Source organism: Tamandua tetradactyla, chromosome 9 (genome assembly GCF_023851605.1).
Source record: "Tamandua tetradactyla isolate mTamTet1 chromosome 9, mTamTet1.pri, whole genome shotgun sequence".
Lineage (NCBI taxonomy): Eukaryota > Metazoa > Chordata > Mammalia > Pilosa > Myrmecophagidae > Tamandua > Tamandua tetradactyla.
In genome coordinates, this window is record NC_135335.1 from 86598825 (window position 1) to 86622809 (window position 23985).

Below are 23985 nucleotides of genomic sequence, written 5' to 3' on the forward strand. Positions count from 1 at the left end.
TTTCCAACTTAAGTTGGCAGTTACAAAAATAGTACAAAACACACACTGAGAACTTAAACATACCTCCACCTAGATACCACTAACTTTTAACATTTTGCCACATTTTTTGTGTCATTCTTACTATATATTTATCTACCTATCTCTGTCTTTCTGTCCATCCACCTGTCTATGTATGTATGTATTATGTATCCATCCATCCATCCACTCATCCATCCATCCATCCATCCATCCATCCATGCTGGTTTGAAACTGTTATGTACCCCAGAAAAGCCATGTTCTTTTCATCCTAATGAAATATTGTGGGGGGAGACATATTGTAGGGTGGGACCTTTTGACTGGGTTGTTTCCATGGAGATGTGACCCATCCAATTGTGGATGGGACCTTTTGATTAGGAGATGTGACCCTTACCCATTCAAGATGGGTCTGGAGGCTGTAACAGAGCCAACACAGAGAGCAGACACAGATGTTTGGAGATGCAAAAGATGGCAGAAGGCCCAGGATATGCCAGAAGCTGAGAGAGCCATTTGAAACCAGAAGCCAGGAGGGAAGGACATGTGACAGAGAAACCCCGGACAAAGAAAATTGGTCTTTTTTCCAAGGTGGTATCCTCTTGTTGGGTGCCTGAATTTGGACATTTTCATGGCCTTAGAATTGTAACTTAATAAATCCCCTTTATAAAAGCCAATCCATTTCTAGTATATTGCATTCTGGGAGCTTTAGCAAGCCAAAACAGTATCTATCTACCCATCTATATCTATCTATCTATCTATCTGTCTGTCTATCTATCTATCCTATCTATCTATCTATCTATCTATCTATCTATCTATCTATCTATCTATCTATCTATCTATCTATCTATCTATCATCTATCTATCATCTTCTAAACATTTGAGAGTAGGTTGTGTAGCTCATGCTCCTTGAACACCTAATATTTCTATGTACATCCCTAAGAACAAGGATATCCACTTATGTAACCACCTTGAGTACAGTTATCAAGTGTGAGATTTAACATTCATATCAAGTTTATAGTCTGTATTCCAGCTTTTTCATATGCCCCAGTAATGTCTTTTCAGGAATTTTCTCCTCCATTATTAGCTCCAGTCCAGGATCATTTGTTGCATATAATTCCCATTGTCTTTTTATTCTCTCTTTTTTTTAAACTAGAAAGCATATGTACAATATAAACTCCCCATCTCAACCACACAATTCAGTAGGATTAATCAGTCACAGTGTTGTGTTTAATCATCCACTACCAGAACTTTCCCATCACCCCAAACAGAAACACCATACCCATTGTATCTTAACTCGCCATCACCTCCTCCCCATAGTAACCTCTATTCTACTTTTGGTCTCTAGGAATTTGCATATTATAGGTATTTCATAGAAGTAGAATCAGAGTATGTTCATTTTTAATGCTCTTAATGCATATTTTCCAATTGCCCTCTAGAGATACTGTTCCAGTTTACACTCCCACAAGCAGCATTTATGAGGACTGAATTTTTTGCATTCTTAGCAACACTGGGCAATATAACTTTTCAAAAAATGTTTCCCAATGTGATAGTCCAAAAGTGGTACCTGGTTTTGTTTTGCAGTTTTTAAATTTCTACTGAGGATGAAACCTTTTTTAAAAAGTGTTTATTTCTATTTTTCCTTTGTGATTATCTATTCATGCTTCCTACCCATTTTTTCTATTGGAGGTTTAAGTCTTTTAAGAACTCTTTATATATTAAAAGTTTATTTTAATATATAAACTTTTTTCATATATTTTTTGAAATGCAGTTTTAATTTTTTATAAAGTAAAAAAAAAATTTCCTGTGATTTCCTCCAAAATGTTTGTTTAGAAAAATCTCTTCATATCCTCAGTTTTACTAATTTACCTGAATAACTAATAATTTTTTTTAAATGACTCATTTTGCTTTTTACATTTAAAGTTTAGAATTTCATCTGTAATTCACTTTAGTGAATGTGGGAATCAAGTTTATTTTTCATTCATTTATTTATTCAGTCATTCTGTTTCGTGAGTATTTTATCAAGTACAGTTGGGTGCTGGTAAACCAAACATGGTCCCTGATCTGTTTAAAACTAATCAACTGAGGTGAGTGTCCTAAAGCAAAGAAGTCCTAGATAGGAGGGAGCGTGTTTTCATTCAAAGCATTGGAAAGAGGGCTAGAGAGGATGGAATATGGAGTCAAGATGGAGATTAACATGAGATGAGGCTACAGAGGTAAGCAAAGACATACCATGCAGAACTCTGTGCTGTTTAATAGACTTTATTTTTTACAGAAGTTTTAGGTTTACAGAAAATTGACCAAATAGTACAGACAGTTCCCATACACCTTTTTACTCCATGACTCACAGTTTCCCCTATTACCAATCTTGCATTAGTGTAGTACATATGTTAAAACTGATGAAGCAATACTGGCACATTATTAACTGAAGCCTAGAGTTTTCATTAGGGTTCACTCTGTGCTGTACAATTCTGCGGCTTTTGAAAAATGCGTGATGTCATGTAGCCACCATTATACTGTCATGAAGAATAGTTTTACAGTCCTAAAAATGTCCTGTGCTCTACCTGTTCAACCTTCCACCCCCTCCTATATCGCAACTCTCTGGCAACCACTAGTCTTTTTACTTTCTCTATAGTTTTACCTTTTTCAGAATGTTATATTGTTGGAATCATACTCCATGTAGGCTTTTTTTCTTTCAGGGTCCTCCATGTTTTTTGGTGGTTTGCTATCTCATTTCTTATTATTGCTGAATAATATTCCATTGTATGGATGTACTTCAGTTTGTTTATCTATTAATCTACTGAAGAACAATTTGTTTGCTTCCAATTTTTGGCAATTCTAAGTAAAATTGCTATAAACATCTGAGTGCAGGTTTTTGTGTAGACCTAAGTTTTTAACTCATTTGTATAAATACCTAAGAGTGTGATTGTTGGAACATTTGCAAAGCCTAAGTTTAGCTTTGTAAGAAATTGCCAATCTGCCAAACTGTCTTCCAAAGTGGAGTAACAGTTTGCATTCCCACCAATAATGAATGAGAGTTCCTGTTGCTCTACACCTTCATCAGCATTAGCGTTGTCCTTGTTTTGGATTTTAGCCATTCAAATAGGTATGTAGTGGTGTCTCGTTTTGCTTTGCAATTCTCTAATGATATGTGATACTGAATATCTTTTCATATGCTTATTTACCACTTGTGTATCTTCTTCGGTAAAATGTCAATTCAAAACTTATTGCCCATTTTATAGTTGGATTGTTTTTCTGTTTTTTTTTTTAAATTGGAGAAGTTGTAGATTTACAGAGCAATCATTCATAAAATACAGAATTCTCATATACCACCCTATTATCAATACCTTGCATTGATGTGGTATAGTTGTTACAATTGATAAAAGCACATTTTAAATAATTGCATTATTAACTGTAGTCCATGGTTTAACTAAAGGTTCACTGTTTGTATTGTAAAGTTTCATGGATTTTTTAAAAACAGTTTATACAAGTTTATAACATTTCCCCTTTTAACCACACTCAGAAATATATTTCATTGTTGTTAATAAATGTTAATTAACGTTGTGCTACCATTACTACCATCCATTTCCAAAACATTTCCATCATTCCAAATAAAAAAATATAGAACACTTCATGAATTTGTCATCCTTTCAGAGGAGCCATGCTAATCTTTATTGCAACATTCCAGTTTTAGTACATGTGCTGCCAAAGTAAACACCTGATACAAACTTTATACATTTATTTATATAAATTCCACATATTTATTAGGATTTATTTGGGGTATTTTATTGTTACTGTTGTTAGTATGCTACTGTAAATGCAATGGATTTCGTTTTTTATAATGTAGTAAGATAGCTAGGTTGTGGAAATTTGTTGAAGAGAGTTACACTGATCTGATACTTCCTCAGATTTAAAGCTTTTGGAAATTAAATGGACCCAACTTTGAGCCCAAATAGTTAACATGATTATATATTCTGTTTATGTTGGAAATAAGATATCGGAACACACTCAAATTGAGCCTGCAGAAAATAAAATAAAAAAATGGTGAGTTGATGACGGAACTATAATTAATAATATTCAAACCATAACATAGGAATGGGTAGATGTTACTTGGAGAGTGTGTGTATGCCCCATATACCAACTACCTTGTGCTAAATGGAATCACAGAATTTGAAGAACAGCCAAGCTATTTGTTAGAAATAAAATTAGAATTTCAAAAGAAATTCACAAATTTTCATTAGTATGAATTATGCTCTAAGTTTATGCAGCTGTCTTTAGAGAGATACATTTGAATTTTCAAAGTATCTGCCTTATCAGCGCCTCTACTTCAAGAGGAACTGAACGAGCTGAAAGCAAACTATGCCCACCTAGAAGTCACGATATCCCTGGTATTTTGAAGATGAATATATATATCACATCATTACTATTCTGAAATTCCTTGCTCTATGGCCAAAAGTCTTGCATTATTTGAGTCTCCCAACTCTGTTAATGTAGATTCCCTTCCCTGAAAGTATGGAAATATATTCTGAGGGCAGTTTCAGTAACATAAACCTGAAGTGGGAATTGTGATAGACCATGTCTATATAAGCCCTAGATTCTCGAACAAAGTTTAGTCTGTTATATACCAGTATTCTCATTTACTTTTTAAAAATTGATTGAAGATTAGCACTTGACTTATAATTGTGCACTTTTATACAAATAAAGCTGATTAAACCATTTGGACACTGCTTTGTAATACTATAAAACGAAAAGTTTTTGAATAGCTAATAGGCTATAATTGCATTATTGTTATAGTTTAAAATGTATGGGGCCCATAGACGTTGATTTCTGATTGTTGTGGTTCATTACTTAAAAACATGGATACCTTTGGCATATGTTGTCTTTGACACAATCTTCACTTCCATCATGAGGTTGGTTTCTGTCTTTCCACTAAGTGATAGGAATAATGAAGACTGCTCTTGACTTAAATGAGTCAAAATGTTTGGGGACAGTGAGTAGATAATATAATGTGGTTAATTCTAAGAGAAACAGGGGCAAAGGACTGATATAAGTGAACTAGCAAGAGTAGTCAGGTAGAAGTGTGGATTGGATTGGAGTGGCACTTTGGGGCTAGAATAGACAGAAATTACTTGGAAAGTCTGGAAGCAGTAATAAACTTTCTAGATCTGGGTCATAAGCTTTATTTAATGTTGAGAAGAATTTGCTGCTTAAACATAAAATGTCATTAACCTTTTCTATTATTCTCTTAGGAAATCAACCTCTGTTGTTCTGGTTCCCCATTTTCAAGTAAAATATAAGAAAAAGAGACAGCAATTGAGTAACTTCCAAGATTAGATAATACAAGATTTTATGTGTTGTTGATTTTAGAGCCCAGCATCTGTTATAATACTTGGCTAAATATGTATTATAAATAAAAGGGTTCTTTTCAAATATTTTAGGGGAAAAGTGGTGGATTTTCAAACCATATCAGATATTGGTAGATTGCTTTTTTCCTTAATGGTTTTTGAATAATTCTTGGCTCTTTCTCATCTTATAAACTCTCTTAGTATTCAACTCCAATGCTTCATCTTCACCTCTATGACTGTCATATTTGTACCTCTATCTTTATCTCCTGAGTATTCACACATATTTTCAGATGCCTACTGGACATCTCTCACTGGAAGTCCAACAGACATCTCAAATTTAACTTACACAAAACCAGATTTATTTTTAATCTTCTCTGTTCTAAACCTACCCTTTCTCCTGTATCTCTCAGTCTCAATGGTACCAGTGATCATCTAGTCACCTAAGCCTGAATTCTCAGTCATATGTAACTCCTACCTCCCTCTTCCCTTCCATATTCATTGGTTCAACAAGTCCCCAATTCTACCTATCTTTTAAATTCACCACTCCTCTTCAGGGTTGCTCTCATCTTTCACTTGAACAATTATATTAGCTTTCTAATCGATCCTCTTTCCCTGCCCTCACTCACATGAGGTTCTTCCTTCTTTCAATTCAGTTGCCTATGCAACTGTTTTAATTGAAATTGCAAAAGTAATATAACTACAAGGAAAATTTGAAAAGTTACCTATAATCTGACATCCCTATCCAAATCATCATTGCATTTTATTTCATTTCTGCTTTTTGGCCTATGTATATTTAATATAATATAGTATTTATACAATCTCTTTCCTGCTTTTTTTACTTTACATGTATTTTTCTGTTGTTATGTAGTCTTCATAACCATAATTTTTTTCTAATGATTTTAAAGTAGCCTTTCTCAGATACCTCACAATTGCTTGAAGTGATTTTTCTAGGAAGAGGAGTGTTCATTTACAAAGCTAATGTTTAAATCCTACCTGCCTTCCCAGTGCCTGCCAGTTCAAAAAATAATAATAAATAAATAAATAAATAAGTAATAATAATAAATCCTACCTGCCAGGAGTCCAGTTTTCTTTTGGTGCAATTCAGTTGATATTTGTTTCACCTGAATAATATACTGGATTAGAAAACATCATAATGTCATATCTACTTCTTCATAAAGCATAAGATGTAGAATCATAAGATTCCTCATGAGAGGAGGAATATTTGTTGGTATACTCTGCAAAACTCCCATTTCCGTGTAGGGATAAAGACATGATGTAATCTTAACATCCTAAGTACTGGGTGGTAATCTGACATGTGTAATTGCCTTTAATATCATAACCATAATTTCCAATGGCTACATAAACATATCAAACAGTGGTACCATAATTTTCTTACTATGTTTGGGGCATTTCTAGTATTTTGCTATAAGTAACTTTGCATAGCTAAGTTTTTCCTACTTTTAACTGGTCATGACTAGTCCAGATTAGAATGTCAAAAATAAAAACATTTTTATAGCTGATACATATTTATAAATTGCTTTGCAAAAATATTACAACAATTTACGGTCACTAATAATGTATGAAATTTCCAGGTTCATCACACCTTTACTAAATATTATCTTTTTAAAAATGTTATACTTTTTTTTTTCTTTTTAAATATGGAACACTTCACGAATTTGCGTTTCATCCTTGGGTAGGGGCCATGCTAATCTTCTCTGCATCGTTCCAATTTTAGTATATGTGCTGCCGAAGCGAGCACAATAGGTACTTCTTTTTAATGTTAATTTTCAGATTTATTTTTAAATGCAAATTTTATTATGTTACCTGAATGTAAAATTCCTTAATGTTTACATATTGTGTATGGGATAAAATCAAAATGCATTAGACTGAAGTACCAGATCTCAGCTTCCTTAGGTAATTTGCATTCTTTTCAAACCAATATGCAGATTAGGTAATACAACAAACTTTCTCATGCATCTTTGGCCTTTTATATGTTCTTTAGAATGGCTGATTTCCTTCCTTCCTGTTTTCTCTTGTCTACACAAAAAATTATTTATCCGTTTACTAATGTTAAAAATTTACCCCTCTTTTGAAGCTTTTCTCAAAACCTCCAGGTTGCTCTTTTGATAGAAGTAATTTATCTTCCTGTTTTAAATGTATTTGATCTAGCTCTTCTGGGCTGTGAGCTATATGAGGAAAAGGGACACAGTTATTCATTTTGTATTAACTGTTTCTAGTACATAGGTGCTGGTACATGCTTGTTGAATGAAGGATCTATGGTTTATAGTAATAAGAATGTTAAATATATATATAAGTAAATAACAACAGTCTTTTCCCAGTTTAGTATATACAAATTCAAAATTTCCTTAAGAAGCATATATTCTTCTGATATTCTTAGAGTTTAATAACTACTATTGCTAAAAATTATAGAGAATTAGAGACTCATTTATCCAGAAGCCATACTTAACTCTTAGAATATTGAATATATATTTTAGTCAGAGGCATTTTCAAATCAGTCTTCTGGTGAGTATTTCTTAAACAGCCTGATTTCAAAAGTATGCTGTTTTTACAGCAATATTGTAAGAAGAATTAAAGCCCAAAAGATTTAATGTTCCTTATTATTGGCTATAGTAAGTACATTAAATACAAGATTAAACATGTCATTATCTGTTCTAAGTTCCTAGCACAAAATGAACATTTAAAAAATAGTTTTCAGAAAGCCTATAAGATATTCAGTGTTTTTAAATTAAAAATATTTTTGTATATATGAAGTATTATAAATTACTATCATGGCTCTTCTAAGTTCGAATGTAAGCTATTTCTCCTTATATTAAGCAAACGTTATGTAGATTACCTGGATATGATCATGAAGAATCACCTGCATGTATTAGAGAAAGATAATGGATATTGTTAAAATTAGGGAATACTGGGAAAGCTACTTCATGTGCTTTAGAAGCAATATAAAATTCAACAGACTAAGATGGAAAGAAGCTGATAAACCAGAAATGTGATTACCTAAAAAAATTTGGTTTTGGTGTTATTATGTCAAAGAGAAAAAGAAAATATTTCAAATACCTAAAGAGTGTATTATAAACATTATTCATGTGTGGGTATAAATTCATGACTAAAATTTTGTTTTTAATTTTTTAGGAAGAGAGAAATTCTTTACTCAAAACTCCTAATTTTGTTTACAGAAGTCACTTACCATCACCCTTCCTTACTCTGGAATAAGACATGGTAGGAGCTTTTTTTTTCTTCCTTTGTTGGTTTTGAATTTATTGTTACAATCAAGGTCTTAGATTATTAAATAAAACTAGAGAAAGCAGAAATATATATACTACATATTTTAGGCTCTGAAATGTTGACCCTAGTGCTAAACATAATAGTTTTTATTGGACTTTGATAAGTTAACCCATTATTATACCAATCAATAGGGAAATGGTTAATGGTAAAGCTGTTGCTACTATATTAATGACAATTTTTAAAGGGTCATGATTACTATTTTTCCATGGTTGGAAATGTTAACAAATTTAAAACATAAAAGGCCAGCCTGTTTATACAAGTCTAATAGCCCAAATTCATCACAACTTGCTTGTAAAGGAAGAACATTATTAGAAGTAGTAATACTGGTTGCATTGCTTTTTTTGGCATTATAATGCCTCTAAGACTGATTTCAGGTGAATTTTACTTTCAGATGTTATTGCTGTGATTAACTGACTTAACAGATGCTGGTATAGCAAATAACCTAAGTATATTATACAATTGCATTATAAAAGAAACGACCTCCAAGAAGTTTACAATCTACCTGCTAGAACTCAGTACTTAATGATATGCTTTTTTTTTTTGCTATGGGCAAGCTCTGGGAATCAAACCCCGGTCTCTGCCATGGCAGGTGAGAATTCTGCCACCGAGCCACCGTTATACCACCCTGAATGATTTGCTTTTAAGCACTATTTTCTTGGATTTAATGGGTTACATATTGAATTTGTATGATTGTTCACAGAATGTCAAGGAAATTATATCTTTTGACAAGACTTAAGAATTTTGTCTAGCTCATAATGAAGAAATATTCCATGTGCTATGGAGATAGTGCTTAAGAAGTATTTTTGGAATGAATAAATACATGAGTAAATGTACATATGACAAAAACTTGCTCAACCTTTGTCCTTGTATGTTTTGAATAGTATGTTTCCAACAAACTATGCAAAGAGTTAAGTGGCTGAACTAATGTAATTCACTCTATTGTTCAACAATGTTTGGGTCTTTAAATTTCTCGTATTTTTGATGCAGTAAGCCAACACTCAGCTCTTAGTTTTACCTCAGATAATAGTAAATAGAGTACAACTATTCAGTCAATATGCATCCATTCTATTATATATTTTGAGGTTCTTAGAAAATATTAAATAAGCTGATAGTGTATTTAACTGCTATAGTCCTCTAAACATCTCTCACAAAACAGGTATTCTAGTACTTTGTTGTGTTTTATAAAAGGTAATGGAAACAATCCTATTTTTAAAGAGAAAAGTCACCTTCTATATTAACTACTTCACTGTAATTTGTTAGGGTTTATTCCTTGTTTTTTAGATTGTTAAAGTGCATATAAATTTAACATAGTCAATCTACTTATTTGTGCCAACTTTATTTTAAAATGTGTCTATTTAGAACCTAACTTCAATTTTAAGTAACCATGGGATTACTAAGAAAATAATTAGGTAACATATAGTTAAGCAATTCTTTATGGCTCTAAGGTACTGCTTCCTATGGTTTTCTATCTTAGGTTATAATACTGACACATCTCCACTTTTAAACTTCTATTTCCATGTCCTCTGCTTAATGGTTGATAAGCCTATCATTACTTTGTTCTAATCCACATAAATTTTCAACTCATAGTAGGAAAAATACCAATTTACTAATGTTGATGTATTTAACTTAATACCATTTCTAACATACGCTTTTAAAAAAATTCTTCTAAGCCATTCTTCCCTGGGCTTAGCTTGAATAGAAGTATAAGATGTTTTCTTTAACTTTGCTGATAGGTAATTTTGTTAGTTAGAATTTCTACCTTATCCACATTTGATACATTGATAGCCTTTCTTTCCTTTTATTTGGTTTTTTGGTGGATTAACCTCAACAGCTGTCACAACAGCTCAACTGAAAACAGGAAGTCATGTGGTCTTCCTTTGTACTCCTACCCTTCAAGACTGAATTGGCTCCCTCTACTGGCTAGTAATATAATTAATTGTTTTCTTAGTTCAATAGACTATGTAATGCATTGGTGAAATATTTGGGGTGAGTCAGCTTTGGTTCAATAAATTAGTTATTTAGAGATTCATATGTTAGCTATCTAGTAAATTTTGATTGGTGTTTAGCTAGGGTTTAACTATATTCCCTAGGTCAGTCTCCAGTTGAAAGGGAGCTGAGAATCACATTTGGAAGACAAAACTTTTATTAATGCTCCCATAACTTTGTCAACATCACAATACTGACAAAAATCTACACATAGCAATTAAGTTATGATAGTACTGTAATGTCTAAATTTTAATAAAATGTCTAAATTTTATTAAAGCATTTCATAATCCTTATTTTCTTTTTGGCAAAATAACTTTTCATTCTACTTACATAGTACTTTACCTCAGTTTCAGATTCTATACACTGTTCCTTCTCTTTAAATATCCTTTAAAATTCTGTACACAATTTTAAGTACATTTATTTAAATATATAATGCATTGGATGGGAAATAAAGTTAACTATTTACTTTAACTTAATAAATTATTACTTTGGCTAGAGAGAAAACCTTATTGAAAGCTTAACGTTAGTTTTTGGAAGGTGGAAGTTTTTACCATTTTCAAGGAATAACTTGTTCCTTGATAATTACTCTGTGAAAGCTGACAGTTTTCTTTGTTGTCCTAATTAGGAAACACTTGTTTTGAGATAGCAGGGAAGGAGGAAAGAAATAGACAGAAACAAATATATCTTTAGCCTCATATTTATTATTTTTCTGTACTGGGCATTTTACTACAACAGATCAGTAAGATCTGTAACAGTAAGAAAATCATAAATCTGAACACACCAAATTTAGCAACCCTAGGAATATAATTCCTTCTCACAACATATTTGATATTTCGATGAACATGATTTATTTCCTAATATTTACCTTAGGATCATCTTTCTGAAACCAGTATCAAATCCCTTCTAAAATATATTAATGCCTCCTCTAAAATACCAACTATTTCATAGGCAGTCAAAACTTCCTAATATTTCCCTTTTCCACTTTGAAAAGGGAGGAAAAAAGGAAAACTGAACTATAGATTTAAAAAAAAAAGTTTTTCCCCCTCTAGCCATGTGCACATATACACACACATAAATACAATATTTCTTTACAGATATATATCTTTACCATGTCTGATATATTCTTTGTATTTTCCATTCCTTTCTGTATTTTAAATTAAAAATACCAGTCATAACCCACTAAATTAATTTCAAGACCCATAATAGTACACGGTACCAGAGCAGATGTTTTAACAAGCTAATTTACTCAAGAAAACAGTTGAAAAGAAGCATCAAAACCCTCCTGTTGTACTTACTTTATATACTTAAAGTTTTTAAACGTTTGTATTCTTCACAGATAATATTATTTTAAACCAGATTTTCCAAATTAGTTGTTAAAAATAGATGTATATCCTGAAATTAAAAAAAAAATGTATAGTTTAACTTAACTCTCTGATTCACATTTAGCATATATGTAGGTTCCATGTAGATTAGGTTTCCATGAAAATTTATGACCCTAAATAAATTTATATTGAAATCATATTTCAGAAATGTTTTTTTAAAGACCCTATTTTGCAATGCACAGTGAAACTAATAATGTAGTATTAGTCACTTAAGGCACAGATGCAAGAAAATTGTAAATAATAGAGGAAATATCTACGAATGGCATGCATAATAAAATCTATGAATTTAGAGAGAATCCATAATTATAGGTGAGAAGGATTAATGAAAGGTCAAAGCTTGTTCTTAAAGGACCAGGATAATCCAAGATGTAGAAAGGTATACAGGGAAAGGACCGTTTATTTCTATAATCGCAACAAAAATGGATAAAATACATTGAATAAGCTTCATAAATATTGTCACAGATTCTATTAAGGTCTTTCCTTTGGAAACCTGAAAAAGAAATAAATCTGTAGAATGATAAGTCATTTGACATTTTTGTATCTCTGCCCTCAAAATCACATCTATAATTAACTTTTCACCAGTTTACAATAACAATCATACTAAAAGTAACTTAATTATCCTACATATAAAATAATTGTATACATTCTGAAATACATAAAATATATGAACACCGTCCTTTATTTTATCTTTTAAAGATTTGTTTCTTTAAAAAAAGATGAAGGTTACTAACAAAGGGTAACTAGAGGCATAAAATATAAGCAAATTATTTTCTAAAACTTTTCATTTCTATCATCCTTTTATGGCAAATTGTATTTCTCTTGCAGATAAATGTTCTTCTATAAAACTAAAAATTCTTAATTTGTCAGTTGTATCAATTCCTGAACCAATACAGATAGTTAATATTTAAGAATTCATTTTTAAATATTTTATTACATTTCTACAATTTATTAATAAAGAATGCTAAGTGAATATCCAGGGCTATCCCTAGCAGATAAAATGCACTCAATCCTTAAAGCAGGAAAGGCAGTAATAGGTCAAATAAACTATTTATTGGGCTACCCTGCAAACTAAGAGTTAACAACTGAAGGATATAACAATGAAATACAAGGCAACCATAAGTCAAATGAGTTTGGACATAGAGGATTTTAAAATATAAGAGCAAATTAAATGGATGGTGCATGGGAAAATAATTATTAAGCAAAAATAAAATAAGAAACAAGACAATGCAAGAACACTAACATTAGATTAACAGATTCTGTATAAGATCTCAACTTGGATACTTACGCTTAGGCAAGCAAAACACTAATTGATATAATAGAGAAATAATTTATAATATGCATTTAAACAATTTTCTTAATGCTATGATCTGGAGAAAAAATTGTAATAAATTATACACAGGTTAAAACCACCAAAAGCACAGATCTTGTTTTCATTTACTACTATATTTGAGGTGTCTCACATAAAGCTTAGTACAGAATAAGGGAAGAACGTGAAAAACAAATATCTAAACTTTTAAATTCAATGCTACAATAATGGTGAAATTTTCCATCAGTAAGCCTGGTATAAATGTATCAGTTAAAGTTATCTGGACATGTAAAAAATGTTAGTTTACCAGCAACATTTAAAAAAGTAGATGGGAAGATAATTGGGCTTTTATAAGCAAACTGAAATATTGGTCTTCTAAAACTGAGAGAAAAGCACATTCTGAGCCATCTGTACATTACTTAAAGCTATTCTTTAGATTAATAGGTGAACTTAAAAGGAACAGACTATTGGCTTTATTTAATTGCATTAGTGGTTATCAAACACCTATTAAGACTGTCTTTCCAATCCACAAACTCCATACATGAAATATGAAAATCTGTAATAATATAGCCAAAGGTTTGAGGCTTATTGCTTCTAGTTTAAGGGACTATTCAATTATTAATTTAAAGGGCCTATTTTTTCAGCCATTAGGAAATAAAAATTCTCACGTGTTTCATTGTTTTAAAAAATCATTATCATTTAATTTATTGATGTATCTAGTGCTATCATAAATAAATGTAAATAAACAGCAAACTAAAATGTGAATTAAAATATCCAGATTAAGGTTGACCTCAGCTTTCACTGAACCTTTTCTTTGAAGGAAATTGTAAAAATAAATCTCACTAGCATTGCTTTGCTTGACAGCATATATGAGAAGTAACAAAAGTAGCCACATGTGGTCCTTTACATAAGGCCTCCCAAGCCTCAGAAACACACCTCTTGAATCATTGTGCCTGGGCACAATAAATATTTGCTTAATGAACTTTTGAAGTAATCCTGGATTTAGGCTGAGTCAACCAAATTTTCAGATTTTTATTTTGTGAAAATATCATGTATTTTGCAAGAAAGAGCGCAAATAAGATTAAGAATTCTGTTTATAACTCAGAGAGCAAAATTAATTGGCCCAGTATTAATTTGATAATATGATCCACTAATGGATTCTCCTCAAGCATGCCCATTTGCAGAAACGTAAAAACAAATAATCCTCACTAGCTGCGGGCTTCTGGTTTTTTGGAGGGCTTTCAAATAAATAATGCCTAGAAGTAGTCTTTTTCCAGAATTCTGTAATGAAAGTGGCATTTTTCTACGTGCTGACATAACACCAATAGATAAAAACAAAATCTCTTGCCCTCCGGGAGCTTACATTCTGTTAGGGGAAAACAGATAATAAACAAATAAGTAAAATTTGCAGCATGTCCGAAAGGAATGGGGGACAGAAAGCTTGCAGTTTTTAAAAAAATGGTTATGGAAGCCCCATGTGGTGATATTAGAGCAACTCCTGAAAGTTAGGGAGCAAGCATTATGGATACTTGGGGGAAAGTCTGGCAGAGAGGATAGCAAGGACAGAGATCCTGCTTGCAAGGATGCCAGGGCAGTTGAAGGGCAGTGAACAGAGAACGGTAGGAGCCAAGGCACGCTCTGCTACAGCCCACCCCCCACCGTGCGCAGGGTCTTTAGGCCGCGGTCAAGGCTTTGCCTTTTACTCACAGCAAGATGGGAAGCCGCTGCATTGTCTAGAGCAAAGGAGTGACAAGATGTGACTTAGATCAGAACAACCCATTTACTGTTAGCGCAGTGATAAATATATATAAACAAGACAGCATATAGTTTACATACATTAAAATATAACAAATTTTGACCCCTTTAAATGTGTCACATTAAATATAACACAAATCCGCTTACCTACTGCACTTTTTACCTTAAGAAGAGTCCCCTCTTAATTTACACAACTAAACTTAACAGATGAATATGGAACGATGAAGTTATTTCACGTGTCAGTACGAGGCTCTCCAACAAGCACGGTGGTATAGGTGTAATTACAGTGAACTACAACGTCATTTTATGTTCCAGCCTTGATCAGTATCTAACTAAAATGTAAAGAGGAAAACGATGTTTGAAACCTCTGGCCTCAGATCGACCGGTCGCCCACAGCCATCCGGGGCCGGGGGCGGCCGCTGTCCCCGCGCGCTCGGCTCCACCCTCACTTGGAGGGGGGCGCGGACCCGCGCGCTCCAGACCCGCCGGGCGCCGGGGCTGCCGCAAGCAGCTCCACGCTCGCACAGCGTCGCCTACAGGCCTGTCTCCCGACAGTTTGGGAAGAACCAAAACCGCCGCCAACGAAAATCAAGAACAGAAAAGATCGCATGTTTCCAGAAGTAAAAGCGTCACAAACACGATCCCAATTCAATCCAGCTGAGAGTCTTCACCTCCAAGGGTTGCGTTCTTACTCCGGAGAAATAATGTACAGACGGGCGTGAAGTCCGGCATCTTTAAACGAGAGAAGGTGTAAAATACATCCATCCACCCTGCTGCAGGGACACCATTTTAAAAATGCACCATCGCTGGTCGAATCGCGGGCGTCTTCTACGTCGCCGCCCCGAGCTCGGCTCCCTAAAGCTAATGACAAACCCGGGCAACGAGGGCGGCCTCCAGCTGCCGCCGTCCGCGGCCTGCAGGCCGGTACGGACTTGAGAGCCCCCCACGCACACGATCACGACCGAACTTGAGTCCTGTTCCTGTCGGCCTCCAGGAAAATAAAAGACCAGGAGAGCCGGCCCACTCGTGCCGCAGTAAAAACGCTGTTCCGCAGGATTGAAAATAAAGGCAACATCCACACCCGCCCTGAGAAGGGCGCAGAGAGGGGAACCGCCGATCCCTCGCTGCCGGACCTGTGCAGTGCGGTGCAACCCAGGGTGCGGACTGATGGCTGGAGGGATGCGAGCCGAAGTGGCGGCGGCGGCTGTGGCGGTGGCGGAAGTGGAGTGGGGAAGAGGGGGTGGTTGTTAGTGTTTGGCGCCGGCGGAGGGAGTCATTCCTGCAGCTGCACTTCCGGTCGGCATTTTGTTCTGAGAGGGAGAGACGGAACGAGAGAGAGACACACACAGGGCTCCTTCCCCCCCGCCCTCCCCCCCCTCCCTCCGTCGGTACCGACTCACCCGACACCACCAAGCCGCAGGGAGGGACGCCCCCGCCGACAGGAGGATTGGTTCTCGGGCTGGCGGCGATGCCCCCCCGGTAGCTCAGGCCCCTAGTCGGGTGTTTGTGAGTGTTTCTATGTGGGAGAAGGAGGAGGAGGAAGAAGAAGCAGCGATTTGTCTTCTCGGCTGGTCTCCCCCCGGCTCTACATGTTCCCCGCACTGAAGAGACGGAAGAAGAGCCGTAGCCACCCCCCCTCCCGGCCCGGATTATAGTCTCTCGCCACAGCGGCCTCGGCCTCCCCTTGGATTCAGACGCCGATTCGCCCAGGTAAATTCCTGCTCTTTATTTCGGCGGCGGCGGCGGCGGCGTCGGCGGCGCCAGGTCCTCAGCGTCTCTCCTCTTCGCTCCCCTCCCCGCCGCTTCCTTAGCGGCCCCAGGTCTCTTCCACGGGCGAGTCTAGAGTTCGCTCTTCTCCGGTGGCAGCCGCCCTGGGTGGCGATGGTTTTGTACCCTTTCCCCGCCGGCTCTAGCGGCGGGGACTGGGCTCCTGCGGGGCCGCCGGGGAGGCGTAGGCCCGGCGGAGAGTGCAGGCCGCGGGCCAGCGGAATCTACTTGAGCTCGGGGATTAGGAGAGCTCGGGGCTGAGCGGAGCGACTGCTGGTCGGTGACAGGCCTCGCCCGGGAGAGGAGCCGTAGCTAGTGAGGAGGCGGAAACAATACAACTAATAGCGAATGTGTGCCCTGATCGTCCCCATATTTACAACTTTCCCGGTGCGGGAGTGGGGAATGTCCCAGTGAAACAAACAACCCCCCTTCTTCCCCCTGTGACCCCATGAAGGGAGGAAGTAGTTTCAGTTAGTGAGACAAATGTAAATACTCAGACACGGATCCAGTGATAATTCTTACCCTTTGTAAAACTTGTTTGGATGTTGGAAAGTTAATAAAGACTCGTTTTCTTTTTTAAATGATGAAATTGTCCCCATGAATATTATTATAGAAAAGCACAGTGTGGTAGACACTGCATATGCCCCCTGACCACCCCGAGCTAGTTTTATGTTGTTTTGACAGTCTGTGTGTTGCACATGGACTTTTTATTTAAAGACAAGTATAAAATATTTGACAGGTTTACCCTGTCGTTTTGCATTTGTATATGTTATATAAGGACAATTTTAAAAGACTGTACATAAAACAGTCAGGTACTTCCTGACCTGAACGTGCATAACAGGTATTTTAAATATTCTGAGAATTGTGTTGGGATAAAGACGAAGCCAATTTTCTTTAAAAGGATAGAAATTAACTTATGCTTAAAATCCATGGGGGGCATAAAAGGGAAAAGATGCCATCCTTTTATGTCAGGGTAAATCTTCTTGAAGTCCCAGGATTGTCATTGGCTGTTCGTACCCATGATGTTTGACTGTGTAATGAGAGAGGTGTCATTTTAATAGGTCAAATGTATCCTTAAATGCTGGGGAAAAATATTCTATCTTTACAAGTTCTGGTTTACCAGTAAGTTGGTTTAGACTCTGTTTATGGAGGCATTGGTAATGTAGGTTGGTATAAGAGGGAAACATTAATCTAAAAGTTCTCATTTCTATAAATTGCATAGAAAAATAATGTACCTTGTTTACAGTATTTTGATACTTTGTCTCATTGGCTAAAGGAAAACTTTCAGTGGTTAAAATGAAGCAACAATGATCAACAAAGTCCCTTGTTTTACTAGCGGGTTCTTACATTGGTTCAAAATTTGTGTGTGCCTTTTAAATTACTATTTTCACTGTAGCATAAGCAACTTAACTGAGGTTATTTTTGAGTTTAGGGTCCTGCTTACAATAAGTTTGTTACAAATTTCCTGTAAATATACAGATAAATGTTAAAAAGAGTGAAGTTAATATAGCTGTCACGTACTAGGCATGTTTTTAATGCTATAAATCCGTGTAGTAGTCAGTAGCGTGTCCGTGATTTGTATTGGTCAGGGAACAGTTTGAATTTTAAAAAGCCTGAAGCTCCTGCTGAGCCCCAATCCCGGCCTCCCTCCCTCCCACTAATCTCCCATTCCTGTCTTTGTGCTGCCTGCTCCTCCTGTTAGACACTGTTTGCTACAGGGCCTCAGGCCTAAACCAGGTGGGGGTGTGTGTGCGGGTGGGGAGTGGGGAGAGGGGATCATGAAGGAAGGAACGAACATTTCATATTTTAAGAAAGCAGGTCATTTTGGTTTTTTGGTTTTTTTTTTTTTTTTTTTTTTGGTTTTGTAAGGGCTTCAATATAAATGTTTAAAAGGCCCATATATGTTCCTGTGATTGTCTACAACTTTTATTTAAATAAACTGAAATGTATGTCATAGAATAAACATTTCTACTAAAGGTAGTGCAAAGAACAGTTCTCCTTTCTTAGTTTTCATCAACAGAAACAACTTATTTTAGATTTTTTTTTTAGTTAAAAGTAGCTTTCTTACATTGATATTTATTTTAGTGTTTTAGATATTGGTTTCTGTGATTAATTTTTTTCTTGTGACTTTGAAATTAGATTACAAGGAATTAGTTCTTATCAGATCTTACTTTTCTAATTCTACATATTTAGTAATTTGTAGCAAGGATTACAGGTTGTATGATAATCTTCACTAGGATAGCATAACATTTCTTTAGAGTAAATTGAAAATATTTTTTGTTTGGTCCAAACCACATAAATAGATCATAAAAAAAAAGAAAATGTAAAAATGGAATAACACCTAAACTTAACTTTAAATTTTTGAGAACTTGAAAGGAGGCTGAAGAATAGTTTGTGTTTCCCTAGAGAATATGAGTAGTCTGCTTTAATCTCCCCTGTATCGGTTGGTATAGTCAATCAATAGCTGATCTTGTATTTCCATTTTTTATTTTCTTGAATTTCAGTGAAAGACAATGAAGGTGTCCCAATAATCTTATAATTCTAGTTATATTATTTGGAGAAGTATTTCCAAATATATCTAAAGGAAATTTCAACAGGGTATGTTTATTGTGTCTCTTCAATCTACAATGTTACCAATAACTTGTAATATTATTTGAAAAGAAAAGTTTTACAGTAAATAATGAATGAAAGCCTAGTAAATCAAATTGAATTGGAACATTAAATTCTTAATTATTTTCATTGTTCTGAAGAGAGTTATGTGGGATGCTTCCTTTTTTAAGTTTTTAAATAATTTGTTTACTGAAGTTACTTGTATTTTTTAACCTGTGCAAAGGGTCAGGTTAAATACTGCGCACTTTTAAAAAGAAAAGAAGGAAAGAAAAACTGTCTGAGATTCTTTTTTAGGGATGAAAAGTGAAAGTTTTTACATATGGTGATAGACTTAGTTTTGGTTTTCTGCATATTGATCATTATTATATTTCAAAAATATGGGCATAGCTATACCAGTTCAAGCACAAAATTTTTGTTATTTGGAGCTGGACTACCTAGTTCAAACATGTATTTTCTAACACTTTCTAAATTTCATATTTAATTTTTTTATTTCAGTACATTATCATAAACTAGTTACAGAAACTTTAAAAAACCCATGTTAATCTGTGTTAGATTTTGACATACCCTATTATGGTATATTTACTATTTCAAAATAATATGTAAAACAAATGCAAGAGTAAACAAAAGTAAGAGTTTGAGTTCTATGTAACTTTAGTTAATCCCTGCCCCCTCTATTGCTTATTAGAAAAAGCATCATTTGTAAATTGATCTGGAAATTTTAATTAATACCTGATTTCACTTTTACATGAAGTGATTGGGAGGTCTGAGGTAAAAGTAATTCATTTTAGAGAAATATAACTTGAAATCTGCTTACTGCATTTGTTTGCCATAAAAGGAATTGGGTGATATTATTGACTCAGAGCCTTTATAGAAGGCTGATAATGAATTGTTTAGTTGACAATGCTTACTTTAATGTCCTGAACATAATAAGTTGGATTTCGTGGTAATTTATGGTCTTATTTCACTTTTAAAAATCATTTTAAAATGTACTCTTTAAGCAAAGTTTTTCCTGTTTTCAGCAGTTGGTACTTATAATTTGTATTTTAAATTGGTCATATTTTTCAAGGTGACCTGAGTCCATTTATGAATATTCTCATAACCCTGCAAGAAAAGTGGCCAACATGATCGCCATTATTTTATGAAAGATTTGACAGAGATCATGTGATTTAATGAGTCAGTGGAAGTATAAGGGATTCCCTGACTCTTACTCCTTTTTATTAGATTGTTGCTTTAAGAGATGTTTAAGCATTTGTCATGAAGCATTGGTGAGCACTGACATTGATACCATTTGTGAATTTTTCAGTGATCGAGACTTTTCCTTCATCTTTTAGTAGGATATGACACCTTGTTTCTTGGTTCTGTTTTTCTGGTATGAAGATGTTACTTTAATATTAGAAATTCTGACTTTGTATGTATGTGTTTACTGTTTGAATGATTCATTTTATTTACATGTGCCCCTAATAAGATATTTAAGCAAACTAACTATACTTGTAAATGATATGTAATGGTTCCTGAAATGTTTACTTTTTAAAATTTTATTTTTAAAAATTATTATGATGAAATTTTTATCTTTCTAGTTAATTGAAAAAGCAATTTAAAAAACCATGTCTGTGTATTTAAGGCCACCATTGTAATTTTAGAGGGTATTTTATGTGCTCAGAATTTTTTGCCCAAGTAGGTTAAGTAATAAAAGTAATTTTATTTGTCTTGTATAATATTTTGTTTTGGTGTAATCTTAAGTATATTTAAATGAATTGAGTTTTATCAGATTGTATATGTTGTAAGACATATTGCTTTCTATTTCCAAAGTCGTATTACAAGGAGAGATTGTTTCTTGATATAGCATTGCCAGCTGGGTAAAAGTATGAGGGCTTGTTTGCTGAGTATAGATATGTGAAGTATATCCCCATAATGCTATTTCATTTAATTCTTCAAACTAGCCCACAAAATAGAATCAGTTATCATCTGCAATTCACAGATGAAGAAACTGAGACTTGATAGGTTTAGAAAACTGCCTCTGGTCTTACAATTGTAAATAATCAGCCTGATTTCCATTTGTTCTTAAGGATTCTTTAGTTTTAGTAAAACTTTCATGCTATGCTTTGGTTTCTTAGATAATTCAGTACTTAGAAGTCATGTAGTCAGGAAAAATGCGTACTTCAAAAAATTAAAGTAGAATTCAAATTATCCTGTATGTATAATATTTTTGAATTAAGAAATTTTTAACATCTTATATTTTATAGTTTTCAAGCAGTCTATGAATTTTTTACTTTTATATTGAGTTGAAGTTGTCAAAGCATCTATTTTTAGACAGGGAAATGTCATCTTTAGAGAGTGATTTCATTCAAAGAAATGCAAATAGCAAAATGTAGTATCATAGACAAAGCTATAAAGAAGTATGACTGATAAGTTTTTAAAATTCCACAATTTGTATAGCCAAAGAATGTTGGTCCTTTCAAAGTCATCAATTTAGGAGATTGTATATTTAATCCAGAGCTATTGCAATTACATACAGCCTTAGAGGAATTCCTTTAGGAGTACTTTTCCTAACTTTTATGGTAAATCTTTATCCGTAGGGGTGAATTTGATTTTTAGATATAGTAAAAAGTCATTTAGAACTGAGTTTGAGGGAGCTAAGATTTAATGAGATCTTACTATGTGGAGGCACTATGCTCAGTGGTTTACATTTGAAATATATGACTATTGAGTAATTTCCATATGCCAGAAATCACCAGGGGCTTTAGTATGGATTTTTTCTGAATTCCTCAAGATTTAGTATGAAGTTGGTATATTTATTATCTTATTTTATACTAGAGAAAACGGAGGTATAGAATAGGTAAGCAACTTGCTCAAGGTCACATTGCTGATAAGTGAAAGAAAGTAGAGAAAGGACTCCAGAGTTGATGATTTAACCATTAGCCTTAGCCAGTATTACACTTCATATCATGATTTGCACATCCCATCAACCCGGGTTAGTCTTCCTGTCCTTGTTCTATAGACAAAGAAATTGAGGTTCAGCATGTATGAGTAACTTGTCTAGGATATCAAGTCAGCAACTGTTAGAAATAGGATTCCAACTCAAATATGTCTAACTCTAAAATCTCCATTCTTTCCATTCTACCACCTTGTTTCTTCAAGATTTATACTAACAAGATTTGATGAAGAGTTTAGGCTTGATTTTAAAGTACTGAGACTGGTTTTATTCTGTAACTTAATAAAGATTCTGAAGATAACATGAAAAAAAGAATTCTAAAATGTTTTAGTCGGTTTTAGTGGATTCATTATTTGATGATGGCCTTTTAATACCTCGTTACGTTGCACCATATATGTAACATGCAAAGTGTTTGTGTATGCAAATATGCATTTAAATTGAATATTGATATTAAATATATGCAGGCTGTATTATGGATAGACAAGTTTTGAAAATTTGGTAAAGCCACTTTATTTTCATGAATTGATATTATTGATCTAAAAACATTTAGCATTAAAAAATTCCCAAGAATACATTAAGCTTCCAATATAATAATTCATGTAGGTGAATTTGAATTGCTTTGCCACCTTATGTGTATTTTGCCAGTTTCCTTTAAAATTTTCTTTTATATATATTTGCTTTTCTTTGGCAGAACGGTAAAACTTTTTCAGTATACAAAACATGAAATTAGCACCTTAAATTTATTTATTAAAATAATTTTATAAACTTTTGTCTCTCCTTTACTCTTATGTAGATGAAATACATACATGTTTTTTATAAAAGCACTTTTTAAAAGTAGTTTTTGATTCTAGACACCCTAAAAAGTAACAATGCCTGAAATACTAATACAGCTAATAAAATTCAAGCTCTAGTTTACTCTGAAAATATTAATTTTTATATTATATTAAATTTGTTAATTGCAAAACAAAAATGTCCTTCAAATTACTTCTTTAAGGAAATACACCACTGAATTTTTTCAACAGTGCTACTTGACAATGCTTTTGCAGTATGTTAAAACTACTTTTAGTGGGCTTTATCTGGTGGGTTGTCAATTTTCAGCTGAAGAAATTGATCATCTGAGTGTCAGTGATATATAGTTAAATTTTTCCTTAATGATGACCAAGTTGAAATTATACATGGGTTTAAATTGGGTATAGCTCCTTTATTAGTATTAATATTATTAATACTACTCTAAAAATTGATGCACATGGAAAAAAACCTAAAACGTTTCCAGGGTTCTGCCTATGCCTTACAGGATGGAAAGTTAAAATGGAACAGCTAAAAGCTACTTTTGTCACTTTCCCCTTTGATAAAAGAAATAGAATACAATATTTATACCATAACCTACCTCCAGGTTATTCCCAAAGACATTTATGGTACATGCTTTTGATATGACTGTACTAATCTTTCTATTCTTTTTTTTCATTTGTTTTTTGTATCTCTTCCTTTCCCTGACAATTTCCGTTCCATCTTTAACCTCTCCTGAAGCAAATTTTTTCAAAGCATGGTGAGTATAGGTGTTTGCTGAAGTTAATGTGGCTGGTCTTGAAT

General features: G+C 34.2%; 2 protein-coding genes and 2 non-coding genes across 8 annotated transcripts in view; 1 reads left to right on the forward strand and 3 right to left on the reverse strand.

The window, feature by feature from the left end:
* Positions 1–2262: 2262 nt before the first annotated feature.
* Positions 2263–17689, reverse strand: LOC143645746 (uncharacterized). Its single transcript, XM_077114912.1, has 9 exons — positions 17678–17689; positions 16957–17165; positions 16487–16809; positions 15234–16396; positions 11939–12035; positions 8209–8232; positions 7437–7540; positions 6424–6475; positions 2263–4028 (listed from the first exon to the last, which is right to left on the reverse strand). Exons 1-4 carry the CDS (start codon positions 17687–17689, stop codon positions 15948–15950), a joined length of 993 nt encoding a protein of 330 aa, XP_076971027.1. The 3' UTR covers positions 2263–4028; positions 6424–6475; positions 7437–7540; positions 8209–8232; positions 11939–12035; positions 15234–15947.
* Positions 3625–3727, reverse strand: LOC143647490 (U6 spliceosomal RNA). The gene has a single exon (XR_013158113.1). It is a non-coding gene; the product is annotated as a U6 spliceosomal RNA (small nuclear RNA).
* Positions 7007–7113, reverse strand: LOC143647418 (U6 spliceosomal RNA). The gene has a single exon (XR_013158045.1). It is a non-coding gene; the product is annotated as a U6 spliceosomal RNA (small nuclear RNA).
* The window catches only part of NIPBL (NIPBL cohesin loading factor), a 230179-nt gene continuing 222657 nt past the window's right edge, over positions 16464–23985 (forward strand). For all 5 annotated transcript variants that reach the window (XM_077116990.1, XM_077116994.1, XM_077116996.1 and 2 more), the window contains exon 1: positions 16464–16796. The gene's annotated coding sequence lies outside the window, so the exon portion shown is untranslated. The remainder of the gene's footprint in view (positions 16797–23985) is intronic.

Coding starts and splice junctions, on each gene's coding strand:
- LOC143645746 (XM_077114912.1), bottom strand. Junction 16,810..16,956: donor CAAAACCATCGCCACCCAGG/GCGGCTGCCACC, acceptor GCCGAAATAAAG/AGCAGGAATTTACCTGGGCG. Junction 16,397..16,486: donor CTGCGGCTTGGTGGTGTCGG/GTGAGTCGGTAC, acceptor TCTCCCTCTCAG/AACAAAATGCCGACCGGAAG.